A 19,701-nucleotide genomic window follows, 5' to 3' on the forward strand; every position below is an offset into this window, starting at 1 on the left:
AACATGTTTCCATCACCTGGCCTCTTTCTTTCCTTCTTTCAGTTTTACCATCTCCATCTAGTTATGGGCCTGTACCACTGCTAGGATATTTTTGTTCTTAATGTACTTTAAAATACTCCTTATTGTTCTTAGCTCTGCCAGCCATGGATTTTTCCCAGCTGTCTTTAGCTTCCCTTATCAATTTTCTATCCTTCAAAACTTCTAATTTATATTAATTGCTACCTATTTCCCCTTTTCCCCCATTTGCTATACGTTGCCGGAGACAGGATATTTGCTGTATTTGGATATGGATCGAAACTCTACCTTTGGCTCCTGCTCTTATCTCAGACTCTGAAAGCAGAGCAGATATCCCCAAAAGCACCCTGCTCCACTACAGCCCCATCAGTGTATCGTAGCCAGGAAGCTACGTTCAGGGGCAGGGTTCTCACCGGGACTTTGTTGAGTGAGTTCACAATGCTCTTTTTCTCATTATCCACCATCACTCCAAAGAGCGCATAGGCTTGGCCTTGAACTGGCTTCCCATATAGGAACCTGCGTGGAAAACAGACCGTGGCAGGGAGAGAAAATACTCAGCATTACTCCTATTTAATGGATAGAAGAAACTGAGGCACAGAGGGGCTGGTGAGGATCAGGACACAAAGCCTGAACCATTTGAGCGAAAGAAGTAAATCCACTCGCTGGTAGCGATAGTAGGCTGTTATCCACTTACGTGGAGTAGCCCCCAGGGAGAGACACAGCAGGTAACCAACGGACTCCAGCACTGAGGCCATTAACAGGAGAAATAAGTGGACTACAAAGGAGCAGCAGATGTCTGGAGACTAGGGTGACCAGATGTCCCAATTTATAGGGACAGTCTCGATTTTGGGATCTTTTTCGTATATAGGCTCCTATTACCCCCCATCCCGTCCCGATTTTTCACATTTGCTGTGAAATTTGCTACCGGAGACACCGATGAGCGCAGATTAGAATAGGTCAGGATGTGAGCCGACCGTTAGCCCAGGAGATTATATACTTCATGCGCGAGCCCCAGAAGTCTGCCCCACAGCTCTGAACCACAGCAGAAACGCCAGAGAGAAAGAGGGGGACCCACTTGGCTGTAATGTCGATGCTAAGCTCATTCTGGTCAACAAGAAAGAACTTCTGGGAAGGCTCCAGGGTCACTTCGAAACTAGGCAGCACTGCAAAAGATCGGAGACACCGCAACAGTCACCCGAGGGCCCGGGGCCATCTGGCTGGAGGTCACAACCCCCACGGGGCAGAGGGTCCTAGGAGACGGTGTCCAAGATACACAGTGGGAGAGGGAGAGACTCTCCCAGCAAGCAGCTGATGGCCATAAGCCATGGAGAGATGGATCAACGAAGGGAATCGGAAGGTTGGGATTGATTCGGACACCTCAGGTGCTGGGTCTCTCGGGATGCTCTCCCCGTAGGTAGCTGGCCCTCAGAAAGGCACCACTAAGAGGTGCTTCCTCTAGGACTGTGGTCCTCTGCTGCTACGTCAGGCTTTTTCCCAGCATGCTCTTCTCTTTCAGTGAGAGGCGAGCCTGACGGGGGGGCTAATTTAACCTCTAGCTGCTGCAGCTGGTCTGCGGCTCCTGGCATGTCCCTATTCTCTCTCTTATTCCTGAAGAGGTGGCTGATGGGGCTTAAAAACCACCTAGAAGGTGGGAAGGATTGAGGCCTTACACAGCCTGCAGCTCACCCCAAAACTCAGGCAATCTTCGGGCTCCTGTCCCTGCTCACCCTGTAGGACCGGACCACAACACCCCCTCTGCTCAGTGCCCTAAGAGGTTCCACTGTCACACGGACCCTCATCGAAAAGGGCCTCCCCAAAGTTCTTCCCACTGTGCCCGGGAGGTGGGAGTGGAAGGGATAGAAATTCTTCCTGGATCCCGAAACCAGCCAGCCATTCAGCTGCGATAAGGAAACACCCTCCTGTTAGGGGCAGGGCAGGTACCGTATTCCTTGACTTCAAACTCGGCGGTGAAGGCCTCCTGAGAGGCATGCTCGTACTTGGAGACAATCTTCCACACTCCGCTGCTGCAAGACACAAGCCCAGACCATGCGGTGGGGAGCAGGATCTATCTAGCTCAGTCAGGCTGGTGTGGTATGCTAGTGGAGCTAAAGCCCTGGGCTGGGACTCAGGAGACTGGCATTCTGTTTTCTATTCTGGGAGGGGAATGGGGTACAGTGGTTAGAGCAGGGGGCTGGGAGTCAGGGCTCCTTCATTATGTTTTCAGCTCTGGCAGGGGAGTGTGGTCAAGTGGGTTAGAGCACGGGGGCTGGGAGCTAGGATGCCTGGGTTCTATCCCGGTTTGGGGAGGGGAGTGGGGTCTAGTGGTTAGAGAGGTGGGGGCTGGAAATCAGTACAGCTGGGTTCTAGTCCCAGCTCTGGGAGAGGAGTGGGGTCCAGTGCGTTAGAGCAGTGGGGGCTTTGGGTCCCACACCCAGCCCTGCCACAGACACCATGTGTGACCTTGGACAAGTTCCCAAGGGGCAGATTTTCCAGCAGAGCTCAAGCTCAGCTCCCATTTAGGCACAACTTGTCCTGGGCTCTTTTGATACAAATCTGGCCATACTGGGAGCAGATGAGTACTAAGTGCTTGAAAAATCTGAACCTTAAATCTCTCTGGGCCTCAGTTTCCCCATCTGCAAAATGGGAATACTAATACTTTGACACCTCCCTGGGGTGTTGTGAGACTATCACAATGCAGTCAGGTATCCTAGGGATGGGGGAAGCTGACAAGTAAATAGATAGAGGCATCCTTTCCTTAACTGGAACCTGCAACATTAAAAAAACAAACCCTTGGGAAACAGAAGTAAAAAATGGGCGATTATTGTATAGAAAATGTGGTGGCAAAGTGCAGCAAAAACACATTGGAACATGGATGTGCGGAAGCCACTCCCACTTAGTGTCTAAGCCACGCCCACTCTGTGTGGTACTCTGTCCCCTTCTAGTGGTGGCGAGGGCTCATGCAGAGATTGAGGTGCCTGCTACAGCCTTGGCTAAGAAAGCTGGTCCTTGTAGCTCAGGAAGTATATGAAGATCCTATTATAACCACCTTCCCCCGACTGTTACAGCTTACTTCACGATATCAGGAATCTTGTAGCTCCTGGAGATGATGCCACCTTGGTCCACCGAGGACACCATGTTCTTCTCTACAATAATCCCATCCGGATTCTGAAACCAAGCACCAGAAAGAATCAGTCTGAAACCACCGTGCAAGGCGCTGTACATTATTTATTAGGTGTATTACTGTAGTGCCTAGGAGCCCCAGTCACGGACCAGGCCAACTCACCAGCCAGCTACATCCAGGAAGCTCCCTCCAGCCTGGGTATTTCAGTCCCTTTTCCCAGGGACACATTTACGTTTCATCCACAGTTCAATGCCAACCAGAACAGGTACCTGTCCCTTCCCACTGCCCCTAAAGCTGCTACCCTCAGCCTGGTTTTTCACCTCACTGGGATGCAGCGAGCCCGGTTCTGGGTTCCTTCTCTGATCCAGGGTCTCCTGTTGCAGCCCAGAGTCCTCCCTCTCAACTGAGCTACTTGCTGGCTTCTATTGGACCAGAAGACCGACAAGCTATCACCTGATCCAGGGCCTCAGGGGCTGGGCATCAGCTGGGAGACAGCTGGTTAGTCACAGGCAGGACTGAATCTAAGTCCCCTTAAAGGGCCCGCCACCCGTGACAAGCAGTTAGCGCAACCTCCTGGCCTCTAGGCTTGCTAGTCCATGAAAGGAAGTGAAGCAGAGAGATCCGCAGAGGAGGAAAGCTGGGTAAATAGAAAACATCTTACCATGAGCTCCACAGATACCACCTTCAAGATGGGGTCCAACATGTGACCCACAGTGAAAAGCCGGTACCTCACTACCGAAAGAGAAAGATGGGGCAGTCAGTCGGCACAGACAGGGGCAATTGGGGCAATAATGGGACCTAGCCCAGGAACTAGCATCAACATCTATTAGATGTTAAGGCTAGAAGGGACCGCTGTCATGCCTAGTCCAGAGTTTCACAACACGACCGCCACCCCATTACATTTACCATTGCTCAGTTGTGACGAAGTGGGACTGTTCTTAATGTTTCCTCTGAATAGTGTGGGGGTGCCTCAGTTTCCCCTATGCAGTTCTTAAGTATCTAGGGGGTGGGGTAAGGGTGTATGATCATTGCAGAGCCCTAGAGGGCAGGTGTGTGCAGGGGTCTGGACACAGAGAATGGCCGACACCCTGTTTCCTGGCAACTGATGGCCTGGGCCCTTCCCCCCGCAAGGTGAGAGCTAAAGGGTTGGAGAACAAAGGGATCAGGTGCCCTCCTGGCCCGGGAAAGGGACAAAGCCCAGAGGAGGAGGGGCTGGAGGGAGTTTCAGTTCGGGGCTGGCTGGAGACATGGAGTGAAGGGCAGACATGGTTGTCTGGCTCACTGCCCCCAAAGATGGACCCAGCTGAGGGGTCCTGTTCTCTGCACCTACAAGCTCTGTTTTAGACCATGTCCCTGTCGTCTAATAAACCTCTATTTTACTGGCTGACTGAGAGTCCCGTCTGACTGCAGAGTTGGGGGGCAGGACCCTCTGGCTTCCCCAGGACCCCGCCTGGGCGGACTCGCTGTGGGAAGCGCACGGAGGGGCAGAGGAGGCTGAATGCTCCCAGGTCAGACCCAGGAAGGTGGAAGCTGCGTGAGCTTTGTGTCCTACAGACAGGCTGCTCACAGGAAGGCGACTGCCCCAGAGTCCTGACTGGCTTCATGGGGAGCAGTTCCAGAGCATCGACATCTATTAGATGTTAAGGCTAGAAGGGACCACTGTCATTGCCTAGTCCAGAGTTTCACAACACGACCCCCACCCCATCACATTTACCATTGCTCAGTGCTAATGCTGCGGAGCCCGTGCAACTGGGTGTTTTTCGAGAGGTTGACAGAGAACACTTGACCTGGACAGGGAAGGGGGCAGGGGGACTGGAGGACCCGGAGTCCCTCGGCTCCAGATTGTTAGAACATTTTCAGCACCAGCACCTGCTGGCCGGGCGCCCAGCTGTGAAGGCCACCACCAGAAGCAGCATAGAAGTAAGGGTGGCCTGGTACGGTATCGCCCCACTTACTTCTGTGCTGCCTTCAGAGGTGGGCAGCCCGGAGAGCGACGGCTGCAACACTCCCCTCCTCCTCCAGCTCGCTCTCCCCTCCCCCCCCCCCCCCGGCAGTGTCCTGCATTTGGGAACTTGCAATATGGTAACCCGACCTGAGGACATCAAGGGATGGAGAATCTACCACTTCCAATGGTTAAAAAACGTGGGTGCCTTATTCTGAGAAAACCATCTTAAAAGGCGTTGATTTGGCGCTACAATTCTAAGGGCCGATTTCTGTCTTCGTTCACATGCTAAGTGCTGTTACGGGAGACCTCTCTAAATGAGAGATGTCTGTATATATGAATACGGTTAGTTCATAGACAAGACGACTCTGCAGAATATGGAGCATAGTTCCTCTGGCTTCTTGTTGTGCATTGAAAGTGGCTTTTTGTGCTACATTCCTCACTCACACCGCCTCACTGAATTCAGCCCCACTGAAAAGGAGGCCCTTGCGGAGGGATTTGGGGAGGAGTAGTAGCCCAGTAAAGGGAGGTGCTCAGAATTAGCAGCCACTTCTGAAAATGTTGACCCATGTGTTTAGACGCTGACACAAAAGGTAGAAGAAAAGCCCCAGCCAAGGACTGACCTGTAGACCCAGGCGTGTAGATGGTCTTATCCGTCTGGATGAAGATGTAGCCGCTGTGGAGTGAAAGCAGAACCACCTTCTCTAAGGTGAACAGGCTGCTCTTGGCTTCGATGTAGACATATTGCTTCTTCTGGGCATCCTTTGGCAGTAGCTGAGCAGGAACCTGGAGCATCGTTACATCACGGGAGAAGATCTTTCATTACGACCCTAACTCTCAGCTACTGAGATTTTAAAGCCATTGGTAGACATGGGAGGTCACTGCTGTACTCAGTGACTTATACCAGTGCCCTTACAGAGACTCCATCTCTCCGCACCTGGGTTGCCTTTGGCTTGGACTACCTTGAGCAGTCTGAGCCATGAGCCAATCTGTCCTTCCCCTCACCTAAGTCACTTAGGTGCTTTGGGAAAGGCTTGGTATGCCATGACCTGTCCCTCAAACCATCCAGTTCTCTTCTGATTTACCATCTTATAAGACAGAGGTCAGGGTTTTCCGCCCAGATAAGCGTAGCCTCCCACCAGCCCCACCTTTATTTTGGCAGAGTTCATCATGCCGTTCCCAGGGTTCAGGCTGACTGTGGTCGAAACCAAGGCACTTTTCCTCTGTGGGAAGTCATACACGGTGATCCTCGCCTCGATCGGGCTACGGTGGCCATGAGCTTCCACAATGACCATCTCTTCGCTGTCCACGCGCAGGACACTTGGAGTGATCAGCGTGCATCTGGTAAGGGAAGGGATGAGATGGTAGAGCAGAGTCAGCCAAACTCCAGCACCTTGCACCTGGCTTGGGCTACCTTGAGCAGTGATCTTTGCCGCCATCAGAAGGTAAGCAGCTGGGGCCTGGTGGTTGGGCAGCAGCCAAGACCCTGACCCCAGACCCCGCCAAGTGGGTAAACTGAGGCACAAAATGCTCATGTGACTCACCCACAACAGGGTAGTAATAGAATTAGGAGTGGTAGAACCCAGGAGTCTTGACTCCTGGTCTTTGTGCTCTAAATTCTGGAAAATATTCCCTCGCTGTTCTGAGAATCGGGCTAGGAGCTAGGACTCCTGGGTTCTCTGCTCTAAACGCTGGACAATATTCCCTCCCTGTTCTGAGAATAGAACCCAGGAGTCCTGACCCCTAGTTCCCTGTTTCAACCAATAAACATCACACATATATGGACATAGCTTCCCACACGCAGAAGCAGAACAGAGAAGACCTTTGTCTCCTGCCTTGATTATGCAAATAAATCAGACAACTTGCACCTCTTGTGTTTTTATAATTTTTTTTGGCCTATATGTTTTGCTTTTCTTTCTCATTCTTTGTGTCTCTATTTTTATATCTAGCCCGTTTTTCAGAGCTTCTTTTAATTACGTTCACAGGCAAGAAAGGGGCTGCAATGTATCTTCTTTCTTTTTTTCCAGCGGGAGAAGCCCTCGTCACAGTGGAGCAATCTGCAACTTCAGATTATTTATTAGGTATATTACAGTGGTACATAGGAGCTGCCCCCCTTCATTGTACTAGGCACTGTACGAACAAAAAAAAAGTCCCTGCCCCAAAGATCGTACAGTCTGATTATTTATTGTGTGTATCACAGGAGCACCTAGAGGCCCTGATCAAAAATGGAAGGTATCAGGTTGTAGGTGCTGTACACCTGCACAACAAAGAGACAGTCCCTGCCCCGGAGAGCAATGTGAGCCTGGGGGAGGGACGGGTCAGAGTTGGAAAGTTCAGCACATGAGTGTTTGCAGGATCAGGGCCTGAGTATTAGGGATGTTTACCTTGGCTTCAGCTTTGGCTTTGAATTTCTCGTCAATTTCAGGGGTAAATTTGGGGCAGCTGGTGCCGTAACCCAGCCCGATGACACAAAACTCTGGCCACCTTCTTTCCCCCTTGCAAACATTCAGTGCTTAGAACTGTCCCATTGTAACATTGTAATTGTTGTGGGGCGGCCTCCTCCCACGCATCCCCTCATGGTCTCAAGCCAGTCCAGCAGGCAGCCCCCTGCCTCAGTTTCCCCCTTTCGAGGGGCTTCTGCAATAACTCACAAGCCCTTTCACAGCCCATTCCAGGTTTGGGTTTATTCAATTAACAAATATTTCAAAATAAAGTTTGCCAGTCCTTCCTCAAGTGCATCCATGCGCACCTCTTTATCAGGTCACCCCCAGACTTTTCCTGCCTGTTGTCCCACTCCTGACGTCCCAGCTGGCTGCACTGGAGTCTAGTCACACCCTACAGCCTCTGTGCTAGTCTCTGCAGTCAATGATTTTAGTTTAGTATCCATTTATTGTGTGATGTTATCATTAATCAATGTGTTATATTACATATATTTATTGTATGTTTACCGGAGTTGATCTGTAGGATTATAAGAGTATAAGATTGATCAGTATTTAGGGGAACGACGTAGTAGACATGAGTAAGACAAGCTGAAACGCAAGAACCTCTAGACTGAGGCCTGCAAAACTTTAGCTTAGCTATTTTAGACACTGGAGACAAGAAATGATGGCGCAAGACCATGACCGAGAAATAACCCAAAAACTTATGGGAAAGAGGTACCAACTGGTAATATTCCAAAAGTATAAGGTCTTAAATTTAAATAATAAAATGCTGTAACAACAGATAGTGTCTCTAACACGTGCCTTAACTGCAAGATAAAGATGGTACGCCAACGATAATGAGAACCTACATGGCCTATAGAATTCAGGGTCCCTTGTGTTTCCAGGGGACACAGAGAAATAAGAAAGAGCGGGTTGGGGGTGCCCAGAGCAGGAAAATTGAGCTTCCTGTGGAAAAATCCCGCAGGAACCACTCCCGTATCGATCAACCCATGAGCGGGCCAACAGACTCTAACACCATCTAGGAGCATGTGGGTATGTCGGTAGGTATAACTAGTCCATGGTACTTATCTCTAGGAATTGTATATGCTGTGACATTTATCACTTTGCTGGTGATTTTAATAAAACTACTAAAAGGCAGACGCTCTTGTAATTGTCGGTGTTATTTACCTATGGTTTCATGTGTTCCTATGAACTCTAGAACCAGAACAAACAGAGATAACTCTCTGTTGAACTTGAGACTGTAGCCGACAGAGCTGATCCCACTGAAATAGGATTAACATTACATAGAATAAAAGGCCCCATTTCCCTAGAAATTTCCTGCTCTCCACATTCCTGCTGCTCTCAGCTCTTTAGAGGGAAATCAGCTGACCCCTGCTCAGCTGAGCCACCTTAGCAATTAGGGTTGGTTGGCCCCAGGCCCCTAGCCCTTCACAGGCCAGCCACCCACAAGCCTGATCCCACATGCAGAGTCAAAACTGAGAGCATGTGGCCAGTGTTGCCAACTCTCATGAGTTTACTGCAAGTCTCGCAAGATTTGGTGTTTGCCTTGAAGCTCCAGCTTCCCAGAGGGCTGTGACTGTGTGAGGATCTTGGCTTTCGTTGACATCAAATGCAAGTTTCTAGCACTGCTGATCGGGGACGAAAGCTTGAAAACATGGCCTGAGCATGACTCTAAAAGGCTCAGAAACCCAAAGATAAATAAGAACCCCCAGTTTGTTGTTTTTATAAAAATCTTGCGTGTCCAGCCAATCCCAGGATTTTGGGGGCCTGACTTGTCTTTTGAAAGCTTTTCAGCAGCGACTAGTCATTTGGGGCCCTTGAGTTTTCAGCACCTTTATAAGGGATCTTGGGATTTAGAGCACCCGCCTTTCTGAAAATCAGGCCTCCAAAGCGCATCAAGTTGGGCGCTTAAAAACTGCAGCCCCCCCCCCAACTCTCTATTGCGAATCTTGGCCAGGGTCTCTTCAGGGAAATGCCCCATTCCCACACATACACTTTGATCTCCACTGATCATTGCTTTCAAATCCCGGGGTTACTTACAGTGGCTGGCTGTGAGACACGGCTGATAAGCTGAATGCAAACACAACCAGCAGGTAGACAGCAGATCCTCTCATGGCACCAGAAGACACCACTTCTCCCAGAAACATCTGCTTTTTGTTTGGATGCCTCTTCTGTTGCGAGCTAACCCCTGGGTAGTGGTCAGTATACAACTGCAGAAGCTCCCGGACCCCCAGCACTGACTTGATCTCAATACAGGGGGGGGCTAGCGTCCCTGCTGCTCAGTCGGGAAGCAGAAGAGGCTACTTTAAGAGGATGATTTTAGTGAATTTCATGCTGGGGGAAGGTAATAGACCAATGGATTGATGGTCTCTATTTATAGCCGGGGTACAGGACGTCTCTTGGCAATGTGCCTCCAACCCTAATCTAGGAGATAAGGCCCTCTATTGCCAGGATGGTCAATTCCAGCTCTCTGGTCTATTCCCCTGCCTCCTTGTGCCTGTGATTTGGTAACGTGTGTGCGTTTTATCTAGGTATTGCACAGAGAACTCCCCCCCCACCCCAACATTTCAGGTGGCTAAAGCAGGACGCTGCGCCACTCGGGTTTTTGGCCCACTCGCCCTCTTTGGACGGAGGCGGATGGGCCAAATGTGAGTGGTGTTGCAGCCTAGCACCGGGGCTCACAATGCCACTCACATTTGGCTCGCCCGCCCCTCTGTAGGTGGCGTCAGGGGGCGGGCAGGCCAAACCTGAGCAGCACTGCAAACCCATGCACCAGGTCGCCGTGCCACAGAATTTGGGGGCCCCCTCAAACTGGGGTCCCAAGGCAAATGGCCCCTTTAGACCCTCCTCTCTGGGCGACCAAGAATGCAGGAAATGTTCACTCCACCAGGAGAGGGGACTTGGGGGGGTGTCAAAGTAGGACCGTCCCATGAACCCCAGGGCTGTTGGGAGGTCTGGAACACCCGCACCCCCCCTCCCCCCAATTCTGGAATGACTTTCAGACACTTGGAGGGGAAATTAACCTTTTTAACGACATTCAGCCGAACGACAACCCCCTGAACAACCTGCACATGCTGCCAGTTCCCTGGCAATGCAGTGAAGGGGAGGGAGCAGAGTCAAGGCTTAGAGACGCTGGGACAGAGGCAGGGTGGGATGATTGTGCTCACTGTACAATCCACAGAGAACATACCTGCCAAGATAAACCCGTCTGTGCCCTAAGGTCTTGTTTACCTTTTACATCAAGGAAGAACCAGGAAGGGGAAGAAAGATGATCTTGTGGTTAAGACACAAAACTAAGGAGTCAGGACTCCTGGGTTCTATTTCCAGCTCTGGGGGCAGAGTGGGATTAAGTGGGTAGAACTGGCCTGTGGTCTATTGCTAGCTGAGGGAGGGTAGGGTTATCTAATGGTTAGAGAAGGGAACTGGGGGTCAGGACTCCTGGGTTCTACTTCTAGCTTAAAGAGGGGGCTGTGATCTATGGGTTTAAGAAGAGGATTGAGTGGTCAGGGCTCCGGGTTCTACTCCTCGCTATGGGAGTATGGTTTAATGGTTAGAGAAGAAAGGGGTGGGGCAGGACACCTGGTTCTGTTCCTGTCATGGGCTTGCTGTGTGATATTAGCCAAGATGCTCAGAACCAAATTAGGAAAAGCAGCCTTTAATTCTGAATGCCTCTGTTTTTGGGGGTGCCCAGTGTGAGCTATGAAGGCCTGGGTTTCACAGGGGCTCAGGATCCACAGAGCCCATTGTCAGCGCGGCCTGGGACACAGCGATCCTACCGGGGAACCTGAGAAACAGCCAACCCTGGGGAAAGGAAGCTGGCCTCGGATGCCTGGTATCTGGTTATTAGTTTGCTAATAAAGTCAACTTCCAGGAAGAGAGTGAAATTGGCTGTGTATAATGTGTTTGGAGCAGGCTGGGGGTGCCATCTGCTCACAGGTTCCCAGAATCCTCCTCACCAAAGTGCTGAACCTCAGATTTGGAGAAATCTCTGAATACGTTTGAGAGTAAAAATTCCTCTATTTCCCATCAATCCTGGGTAAACAGTGAAGAAATCAAGGATTGTGAGGGGCTGACAGGAACTGGCAATGCCAGAGCTGACGTGGATTCAGGAATGGGAGGGTATCTGGGGGAGAGTGGGGGAAGTGCCTTGTACCTTCCAGTATAGCAACATGTTGGAATTTCCTTGTAATCTCTGTTGACATGAGGTGTGGGGTGTGCCAGCCTCTTAGGAAACCCCAGGAAAAGAAAACTCAGCAGTTGCCCGTCAAAGAGCAACAAAACAAAGGTTCTTCTGTATCTTAAATGGGTAGGGGGTGGGGTAGGTTAGAGCAAAAAGGCAGCGCACCAGGACTCCTGGGTTCTGTTCCAGCTCTGGCAGGGGAGTTCGGTCTAGTGATTAGTGCAGTGTGTGTCCTGGGACTCAGAACTCCAGAGTTCAACCCCAGCACAGGGAGGAGAGTGGGGTCTAGTGTTTAGCGTGGTGTGTATACTGGTACTCAGGACTCCTGGGTTCTTGTCCTGGCTTGGGGAGGAAAGTGGGGTTTAGTGGCTAGAATAGTGAAATGAGAGTCAGGACTCCTGGGTTCTAATCCTGGCTCTTGATTTGGAGTGTTTCCTCATTTACTTTTCACTCACATAGCAAGGAAGACACTTTGCATGGTCAGTGCCCTTTACAAACACTGTCACTGCCCTGGGAGGAAGGCAGGGGAGTAAGCAGACTCCAGCGGTCCTACCAATAGGTATTAAGCCACTAGCCACACGAAGACAGGATCAGGGGAACTCCTGGCTGTCAATTCCCTTCTCAGTCCATTGCACTCTTTCAAATAAGGATGTAATACACTGGCATTGCGGGTGTGGTCATGTCACTCTCTGGTGGCTGACTCTCAGAACCACGACAATCGCTTGCTCATTACTCATTGCTAAGGTTAGACCAAGTAGCAGGAGATGTTGTGTTTGGCTCTCAGGCCCCATGCTGTAATCCCACCAGGTGGAGGGCGCTCCCTACCTTACAGGGCTGGATCCAAACCATGGAGGCTAAATACAGTGTAGGGAGAATCTTGCAACATTACTTCCCTGAAGCACTCTCAAGACACGCACAAGAATGTGTGTGTTTCCTAGCTGATGCAGCTAAGACAGCAGGTGAGCTGTAAGGCCGTCCAGCTGCTAGCAAACTGGCACGCAAATAATCTGATCTGCAAATAATGGGGCATGCAATTAAACACAGTGGTATGGCATGCCAAGAAACCACTATGAAAAAAAATTAGTGTGCAAATCAGCAGCATGCAGCGATGCTAATGGGGTTCTTCCAGCTTTCCTGTGAGCACAGTAATAGCAGCTTCTAGCCCCTGGTACTAAGGCACTGCCTTTCACTGAAAATCCCCATAGGTTTCCCCTTCTCATGTTCCCCCTTGTTTGCAAATTGCAGCAGGAACCTGTTGCCCAATAAATCCTTCCTCGGTCGAGTGTTGAACCCAGCTCTTTATCCAGCTGAGATCACAGTCCACCCATGTGTTTGTTCAATAACATGCGCAGGTTGTCTGTAGACTGGAGGGTCAGGGCCATGTTCATCTGAATCTATCTAATATGAAATGATTCAGTGTGAAAGGTGGAATTTTCCAGAAGCCTGTGTCTGAAATTCAGCAAGTGTGCCTAGAAGCATGCAGGCCCGGGATATTTCCCAGAGCAGCTCCAAGGTGGCTCGTTAATCCTGCAAATCGCACATATTGGACACACTGCATTTCTTTTACGTTCTTTCTGTAGCAACTTGTGGCAAATTTGGGTGACCAGATGTCCCGATAAAATCGGGACTGTCCCGATATTTAGTTGTTTGTCCCACGTCCTGACCGATGTACGGTCGGGACGCCATTTGTCCTGATGTTTTGCTTCAGAGGCACGCTGGCTTTTTTATTTTTTTTTTTGCTTGGGGCAGCAAAAAACCTAGAGCCGGCCCTGGTGGGGGGGAGGGGGTGAGCATGTGTCCTGATATTTTCTTCTTGTCATTTGGTCACCCTATGGCAAATGGTATAAAGTGCAGATCTTAAACTGCAATTCATGGCAGCCGCCTCAGGCTAAAGTTACTGTTATGATGTTTATTTCTGTTTTCCATGTCGCGCTGTTTGGCTTTCATGTTTTCACGTTTCACTTTTCATCATCGCGCCGATTTCACTGAGAGCATTGTTTTGATATGTTGTAGAGCAGCGATTTAGTGTGCACTTGAGTGCAGGCTTTACGAAACGGGGCCCAGAAATAGTTTTTGGGAAATTCTGGATGACTACTCCTACCTAATCCCCTGACGTCCAATTACATTTTTCAAGAGTTCCCTTCCTGAACTTTCAGAAGTATGCGCTGAAGTGAACCAAATACTTTATTTCATAAGTTGAAATACACCCCTTGAATTCTGCTTGCAGCTCTGGTCGCCCCATCTCAAAACAGGTGTATTAGAAATGGAATAGCTACAGAGAAGGGCAACAAAAATGATGAAGCGATTAAGCTTCCGTATGAGAAGAGATTAAAAAGCCCGGGGCTCTTCATCTTGGGAAAGAGATGACTAAGGAGGGATATGACAGAGGTGTATAGAATCCGGACTGGTGCGGAGAAAGTGACTAACGAAGTGTTATTGACCCCTTCACCTAACACAAGAACCAGGGGGTCACCCCATGAAATTAATAGGCAGCAGGTGAAAACAACTAAAAGGAAGTCCTGCACACATCATGCAGTCAACCTGTGGAACTCATTGGCAGGGGATGTTGTGAAGGCCAAAACTATAATGGGGTTCAAAAACAGAACGAGATAAGTTGATGGAGGATAGATCCATCAATGGCTATTAGCCAAGATGGTCAGGGATGCAACCCCATGCTGTGGGGGTCCTTAAGCCTCTGACTGCCAGATGCTGGGCCTGGACGACAGGGGATGGATCATGTGATAATTGCCCTGTTTTGTTCATTCCCTTTGAAACACCTGGCATTGGCCACTGTCGGAAGGTAGGATACTGGGCTAGGACCATTGGTCTGACCAAGTATGGCCATTCTTATGTTCTTATCTTAATAATCCTCTTTCCACTGCTGGGAAGTCATCGTTAAGACAGAAAGGGCAAGATGAACCCTTTCATTGCAGGGCCACTGATCCCCCACCAGTCCTAGAATAGTCAGAGAATTATTGTATAGTACAGCCTGGCAGAGTGGACACGGTCCAGCCTTTGTCTGTCTTCCTTATTCAGATTGTAAACAGTCTCTCATCATGAATCTGTGCAGCATCTGGTACAATGGGGCCCTGATCTCAGCTGGGGCAGGGGCTGTCCCTCACTAAGTTTCTGTGCAGTGCCTGGCACAACGGAGCACTGATCTCAGCTGGGGCATCTAGGCACTGCTGTGATACAAATAATAACAAATATTCATTCATGACGGCACAAAATCTACTTGCCCTTTGATAGTGGGACAACTAATGACATTTTACCCGGCTGTTAAAATACATTTGCAAGGCTGGTGTGTGGATTATGGATTAGATATTGTATACTCACCCCCAAATCAAGACCGGATACCTTTCTGGAAGGTATATGCTTTAGTCAGTCACCAGTTATTGGGCTCAGTACAGGGGTAACTGTATGAAATACAATAGCCTGTGCTTTGCAGGAGGTCAGTCTCGATGATCAAATGGTCTCTTGAAAATCTGTGCGTTTTGGACTAGATTTTACCTCTGTCAGTGTAAATCCGTATCATTGCACTGATGGGAGTCGGGGTAAACGGCTTGACATCAGCTGAGGATCTGTTCCCATTCAGTACTCAATACTCATTCAATACAGTAACTCCACTGAGACCAGCCTGTGATCTGACCCTGAGTATATAAATTAACCCTTTGTGGAAGAGACTGCATCTTGCTGAGTGTAGGTACAGCGCCTAGGACAGTGGCCCCCGATCTCAGCTGGAGTTACCATAATACCAGGCCACGAACACAACTTGCTCCCCTGTCAACCTGATGGAAAAATTAAAATCTTGCTTGTAAAACAAAGGGTGAGGCTGATTATTACAGTAGATTCAAGTCTTACGCATTGGGCTTACACCCGGATTTGGGGCCAGTGCCTCGGCTGCTGCAAACCAGCATTGCTCTAACGAAGTCAATAGAAGTAGGGTCGTTTACGCCAGCTGAGGATGTGGCCGTCTGGCTTTAAATGTACCTAATGATGGCAGCATCTGCCCAGCTCTGTATTTATTATTCATATAGCATTAGCACTTCGAGGGCCCAGCATGCTAGGCCCTGGTCATACATAGCAAGGGGCAGTGGCTCTGTCCCCGAGATTCATCATCCAGAGGCAATGTGAGAGGTCACACCGCAGGTCAGGGGCAGAGCCTGGAAGAGAATTCAGATCTCCTGGGTCCCAGGCGACTGCCTTAGCCATGACACCATGTTGCTTTTACTTTCACCGTTCCCATTCCACTGAGCCCTCCTTGGTCCTGCTAGTCATATGGCATTGTCACCGCTCAGACTTGTGACACCCGTTGTTAGGTAAGCCTAGTCCGCTGCTTAGCTGTAAGTAAATATGTTGCAACTGGATGTCTTTGGATATTGTCCAGACTGAAGCCCTGTCCAAACACCACTGCCAGGAAAAGAAACCTGTTACTGGAAGCCAGCTGATAACGTGCCTTCCCCCATTAACCCTTCCCTGGTTTGCAGTGGTTTGCTTTTACCCAGAGGAAGGGAAAAACAGACTCTGAGATGAGTGATCTCAGTGGGGCTAGGCGGGTTCATACCAGTGGAGGATCCGGCCCAGAGATCTGAAGATCTGGTTCATCAAGGAGGTTAACCTCTAAAAGGCCAGGGACTGGATTACAGGGTTATTGCAGGTGAAAAGCAATAGGTTAACCGGTGCCTGTGCAAATTGCTGTTTCGAGCTTCAAAGCAACCAAAGGGATTTTGATACCCATCCGCCATTAAAATGTGTCTGAATCCTCTCCATGGCTTTGAAGATGCCAACCATGATGTATTTTTCAGGGGCACAGGAAATGCCACACCAGATCAGATCATAGGATCATCGCCAAGCATGGCTATTACCAGACATTTCAGAGCCAGGTGCAAGAAACTCTACTGTGGACAATTATAGCCTGCCCAGGGGAACATTACCTCTCATGTGGCAATGAGTTCTGGAGGCTAATTCCACATTATTATTTCCTTTGATCAGTTTTATGTTACCTGGCAGTAGCACCCAAAGGCCTTCTTTGTGCTAGGTGCTCTGCAAACATACAAAGCAGGTGTAGATGATGGGTGGTCGAACATGCCGGTGCCCTGTCTTTATTAGCACTCCCACCATTGCTATCAGCAGCGTAGATTCCCTCATAGAGTGTAGAGGAGTCCTGGCCTAAGAGACAGTTTCTGCCCCAAAGGTTTTACAATCCAAGCGAGTGGGATAGACCCTTCTGGGGCTCCCTTGAGGACTGGGACCGCTTTCCCTACTGAAACATCCCAGGACTTGCCCAAGGTAAAAGAGGGTCAAAAGGGAGATCCAGGAACAGAATCCAGGAGTCCTGATTCTCAGCCTGCCCCCTGGTTGTAACCCAGTAGATCCCACTCCCCTCCCAGAGCCGGGAATATAACCCAAGCGTCCTGACTCCCAGCCCCCCCTGCTTTAACACACTTGAACCTATTCCTCATTCACAGCTGGGAGCAGAACCCAGGAGTCTGACTCCCAGCCCCAATTCTCCATGCTAGGCCTGAACTGTGGTATTGATCAGCGCCCCACCATTCTGATCTGTGGCTAGCACCTTGGCATGGAGTAAACACAAGCACAGCCTCAGGTCCCTAATTCCAACTCCAGCCCTTGGACAGACAAATAAACCCTTGTGTCAAGGGAGTGAAGAAAACATCTTTTGTTCTGAACTTTTCAGGTTTCCTGGGCTCCTCCTGGTCACTGACTAACCCGCCCAGCTGTTTGCACAAGGGCTCATCTTACAGGCAACTCTGAGGATAAATAGCCCAGGAGGAGCTACTTCTCCTCACGCTCCTGTCCTCACCATGGGGGGCTCTGCTCTCTACCTGGTGGCCGTGTTTGCTTTCTACTTCCTGGCTGTTTCTCACAGCCAACTGTAAGTACCCCGCGCTTCTGCCACGGTGATGAGGATATTAACCAGGGTTTGTTAAATGGCTCCCAATGGAAACAAAGCTCAATTTTCCTCTCTTCTCTGCTACTGTGTGTGGAGTGGGAACAGGCTGCAGAAATTCTCTTCCTCATCTGGTCCAAGCCTCTTCTCCCTCGCTCAGTTCCAAGGCTAATTTTGGGATTCGGAAGACGGAATTTTTAAAAAAGTATAAACTGGATTTTGAGCCTCACTTGATCTAAGTGAATCAGGTATAGACAAGGAGTAATTCCATTGAAAACAATGGGGTTGCACCCCCTGAAATGCACTGAAATCAGTGGGGTTGTCTTTCCCTTGGCTCCAGTGGGCTTTGGATCAGGCTCTAAAAGAAACCAGAATCAGGTTCTACGGGGCCATATTTTGAACTCCTTGCTCAGTTTCTACATCCACAAGACACCCAGTGGGAATAAATTCTATTTTCAGTGTGTACTGGTACAAATCTGGAGTAACTCCACAGACTTCAACGGGTAGTTAGTTACACTGGAGTAACTCCACTGGCTAAGGGAATTGCTTATGGTTCCAAGGGGCTGGTGGGCTTCCGAAGCACAGTGGTCCACCGCTTGGGCACTGCACTGGGAGTCAGGACTCCTGGGTTCTATTTCCAGCTGTTGGAGGGAATGTGCCTCAGGGGCCAGAAGATGGGAATGGGAGTCGGAGCTCCTTGGTTCTACCTGATGCTCTCACAGGGGGGATATCCAGGAGACACCTGGGTTCTAGGAGGGGGATGATGTCTAGTGGTTAGAGCCAGGGGGTGTGACTTGGAGTCAAAACTGCTGGGCTCTATTCCCAGCTGAGTCACTGACTGGCTGTGTGACCTTAAGGAAGTCCCTCCCCTTTTCTGTGCTGGCCTCTCCCTCCTCTGTGAAAGGGGGATCATGACACTGTAAAGTGCTGCGAGATCTATGCCTGGCTAGTACTTTGAGTGTGACCCCGGGGCTAAGCTTCTGTTGTCCATCTGACTGATTGGCTGCCTGGCATGGTTACTGCCTCCCGGCCTGTTCATGTCTGTGCTGGGGTGGCCGGATGAACAGCCCCGAGCCAGACCAATAGCCCTTGTGCTTGGCTCTAAAGCTGGGAAGGGATCTTGGTGCAAGGGGGTGGCAGCGATAAAAGGGAGGAGGCAGGAACATGTAGTTTGATTTGATTTGGTGCCGCCCCCTGTGGCCAGGCCAAACGATGGACATGACACTGAGCAGGAGACAGAAGGAAACTCCGAGCGATGTCTCCCTTCAGAACTGCAGGGGGGGAGCTGCTTAAAGGTTTATCCTACCTCAGGGGCCTGCTGAGCCAGTGAGAAACCAGCAGCTGCATGAGAGATGCTTTGATCTGTCAGGATGACACAGACGTCCGGATGGGGGTTTGGGTTTTGCAGGGTGACCCCACCGGGAATGCACCACGGTGGGCTGCAGGCCAGATGTGCAGACCTCGGTGCAGCTTTCCCCAAAGGGTTCCAGAGATTTATGAAACCTGTTTCTGAGCCTGGGCCAACTTTCAGGAAAGGAGGAGGGGGGGGTTCCCCCAGGAGGGAGAGAGGAGATTTGGTAGCCACCATGCAGCGCTCACTCCGGGTCTCAACCCTGACCTGTGTCTCTAGGATTTCTAGAAGGAACATCAGGGGCCTACCTGGTCCATTTTGACAGCGCTCTGGTGCATGGCTGGTACCAAGCGGACGCCCTGCTTAGATGCTCCTGGTATTGCCTGAGGAAGCGATGAGCAGTAAACGTGGCCCATGCTCGACGACTCCCCAGCGCAGCGTGCTCCTCTCTAGGAAGGGTCATAGAATCATAGAATATCAGGGCTGGAAGGGACCTCAGGAGGGTCTAGTCCAACCCCCTGCTCCAAGCAGGACCGATCCCCAATTAAATCAAGCCTGACCTTAAAAACTTCTAAGGAAGGAGATTCTACCACCTCCCTAGGTAACGCATTCCAGTGCTTCACCACCCTCCCAGTGAAAGAGTTTTTCCTAATATCCAACCTAAATGTCCCCCACTGCAACTTGAGACCATTACTCCTTGTTCTGTCATCTGCTACCACTGACAACAGTCTAGAGCCATCCTC

General features: G+C 50.1%; 2 protein-coding genes across 2 annotated transcripts in view; one reads left to right on the forward strand and one right to left on the reverse strand.

Annotated features, from left to right (window-relative positions):
* The window catches only part of LOC102940341 (complement C3-like), a 47,748-nt gene extending 37,937 nt beyond the window's left edge, over window positions 1–9,811 (reverse strand). The window contains exons 1-8 of the mRNA XM_037888124.2: window positions 9,560–9,811; window positions 6,227–6,419; window positions 5,702–5,864; window positions 3,798–3,868; window positions 3,086–3,180; window positions 1,957–2,039; window positions 1,091–1,178; window positions 429–531 (exon numbers count right to left, since the gene is read on the reverse strand). Coding sequence (XP_037744052.1) covers window positions 429–531; window positions 1,091–1,178; window positions 1,957–2,039; window positions 3,086–3,180; window positions 3,798–3,868; window positions 5,702–5,864; window positions 6,227–6,419; window positions 9,560–9,666 — 903 coding nt within the window. The 5' untranslated portion in view covers window positions 9,667–9,811. The remainder of the gene's footprint in view (window positions 1–428; window positions 532–1,090; window positions 1,179–1,956; window positions 2,040–3,085; window positions 3,181–3,797; window positions 3,869–5,701; window positions 5,865–6,226; window positions 6,420–9,559) is intronic.
* Window positions 9,812–17,465: 7,654 nt separating this feature from the next.
* The window catches only part of LOC102939244 (complement C3), a 56,550-nt gene continuing 54,314 nt past the window's right edge, over window positions 17,466–19,701 (forward strand). Inside the window, exon 1 of the mRNA XM_037888055.2 lies at window positions 17,466–17,592. Coding sequence (XP_037743983.1) covers window positions 17,522–17,592 — 71 coding nt within the window. The 5' untranslated portion in view covers window positions 17,466–17,521. The remainder of the gene's footprint in view (window positions 17,593–19,701) is intronic.

This window comes from Chelonia mydas, chromosome 20, assembly GCF_015237465.2.
Source record: "Chelonia mydas isolate rCheMyd1 chromosome 20, rCheMyd1.pri.v2, whole genome shotgun sequence".
Classification (NCBI taxonomy): domain Eukaryota; kingdom Metazoa; phylum Chordata; order Testudines; family Cheloniidae; genus Chelonia; species Chelonia mydas.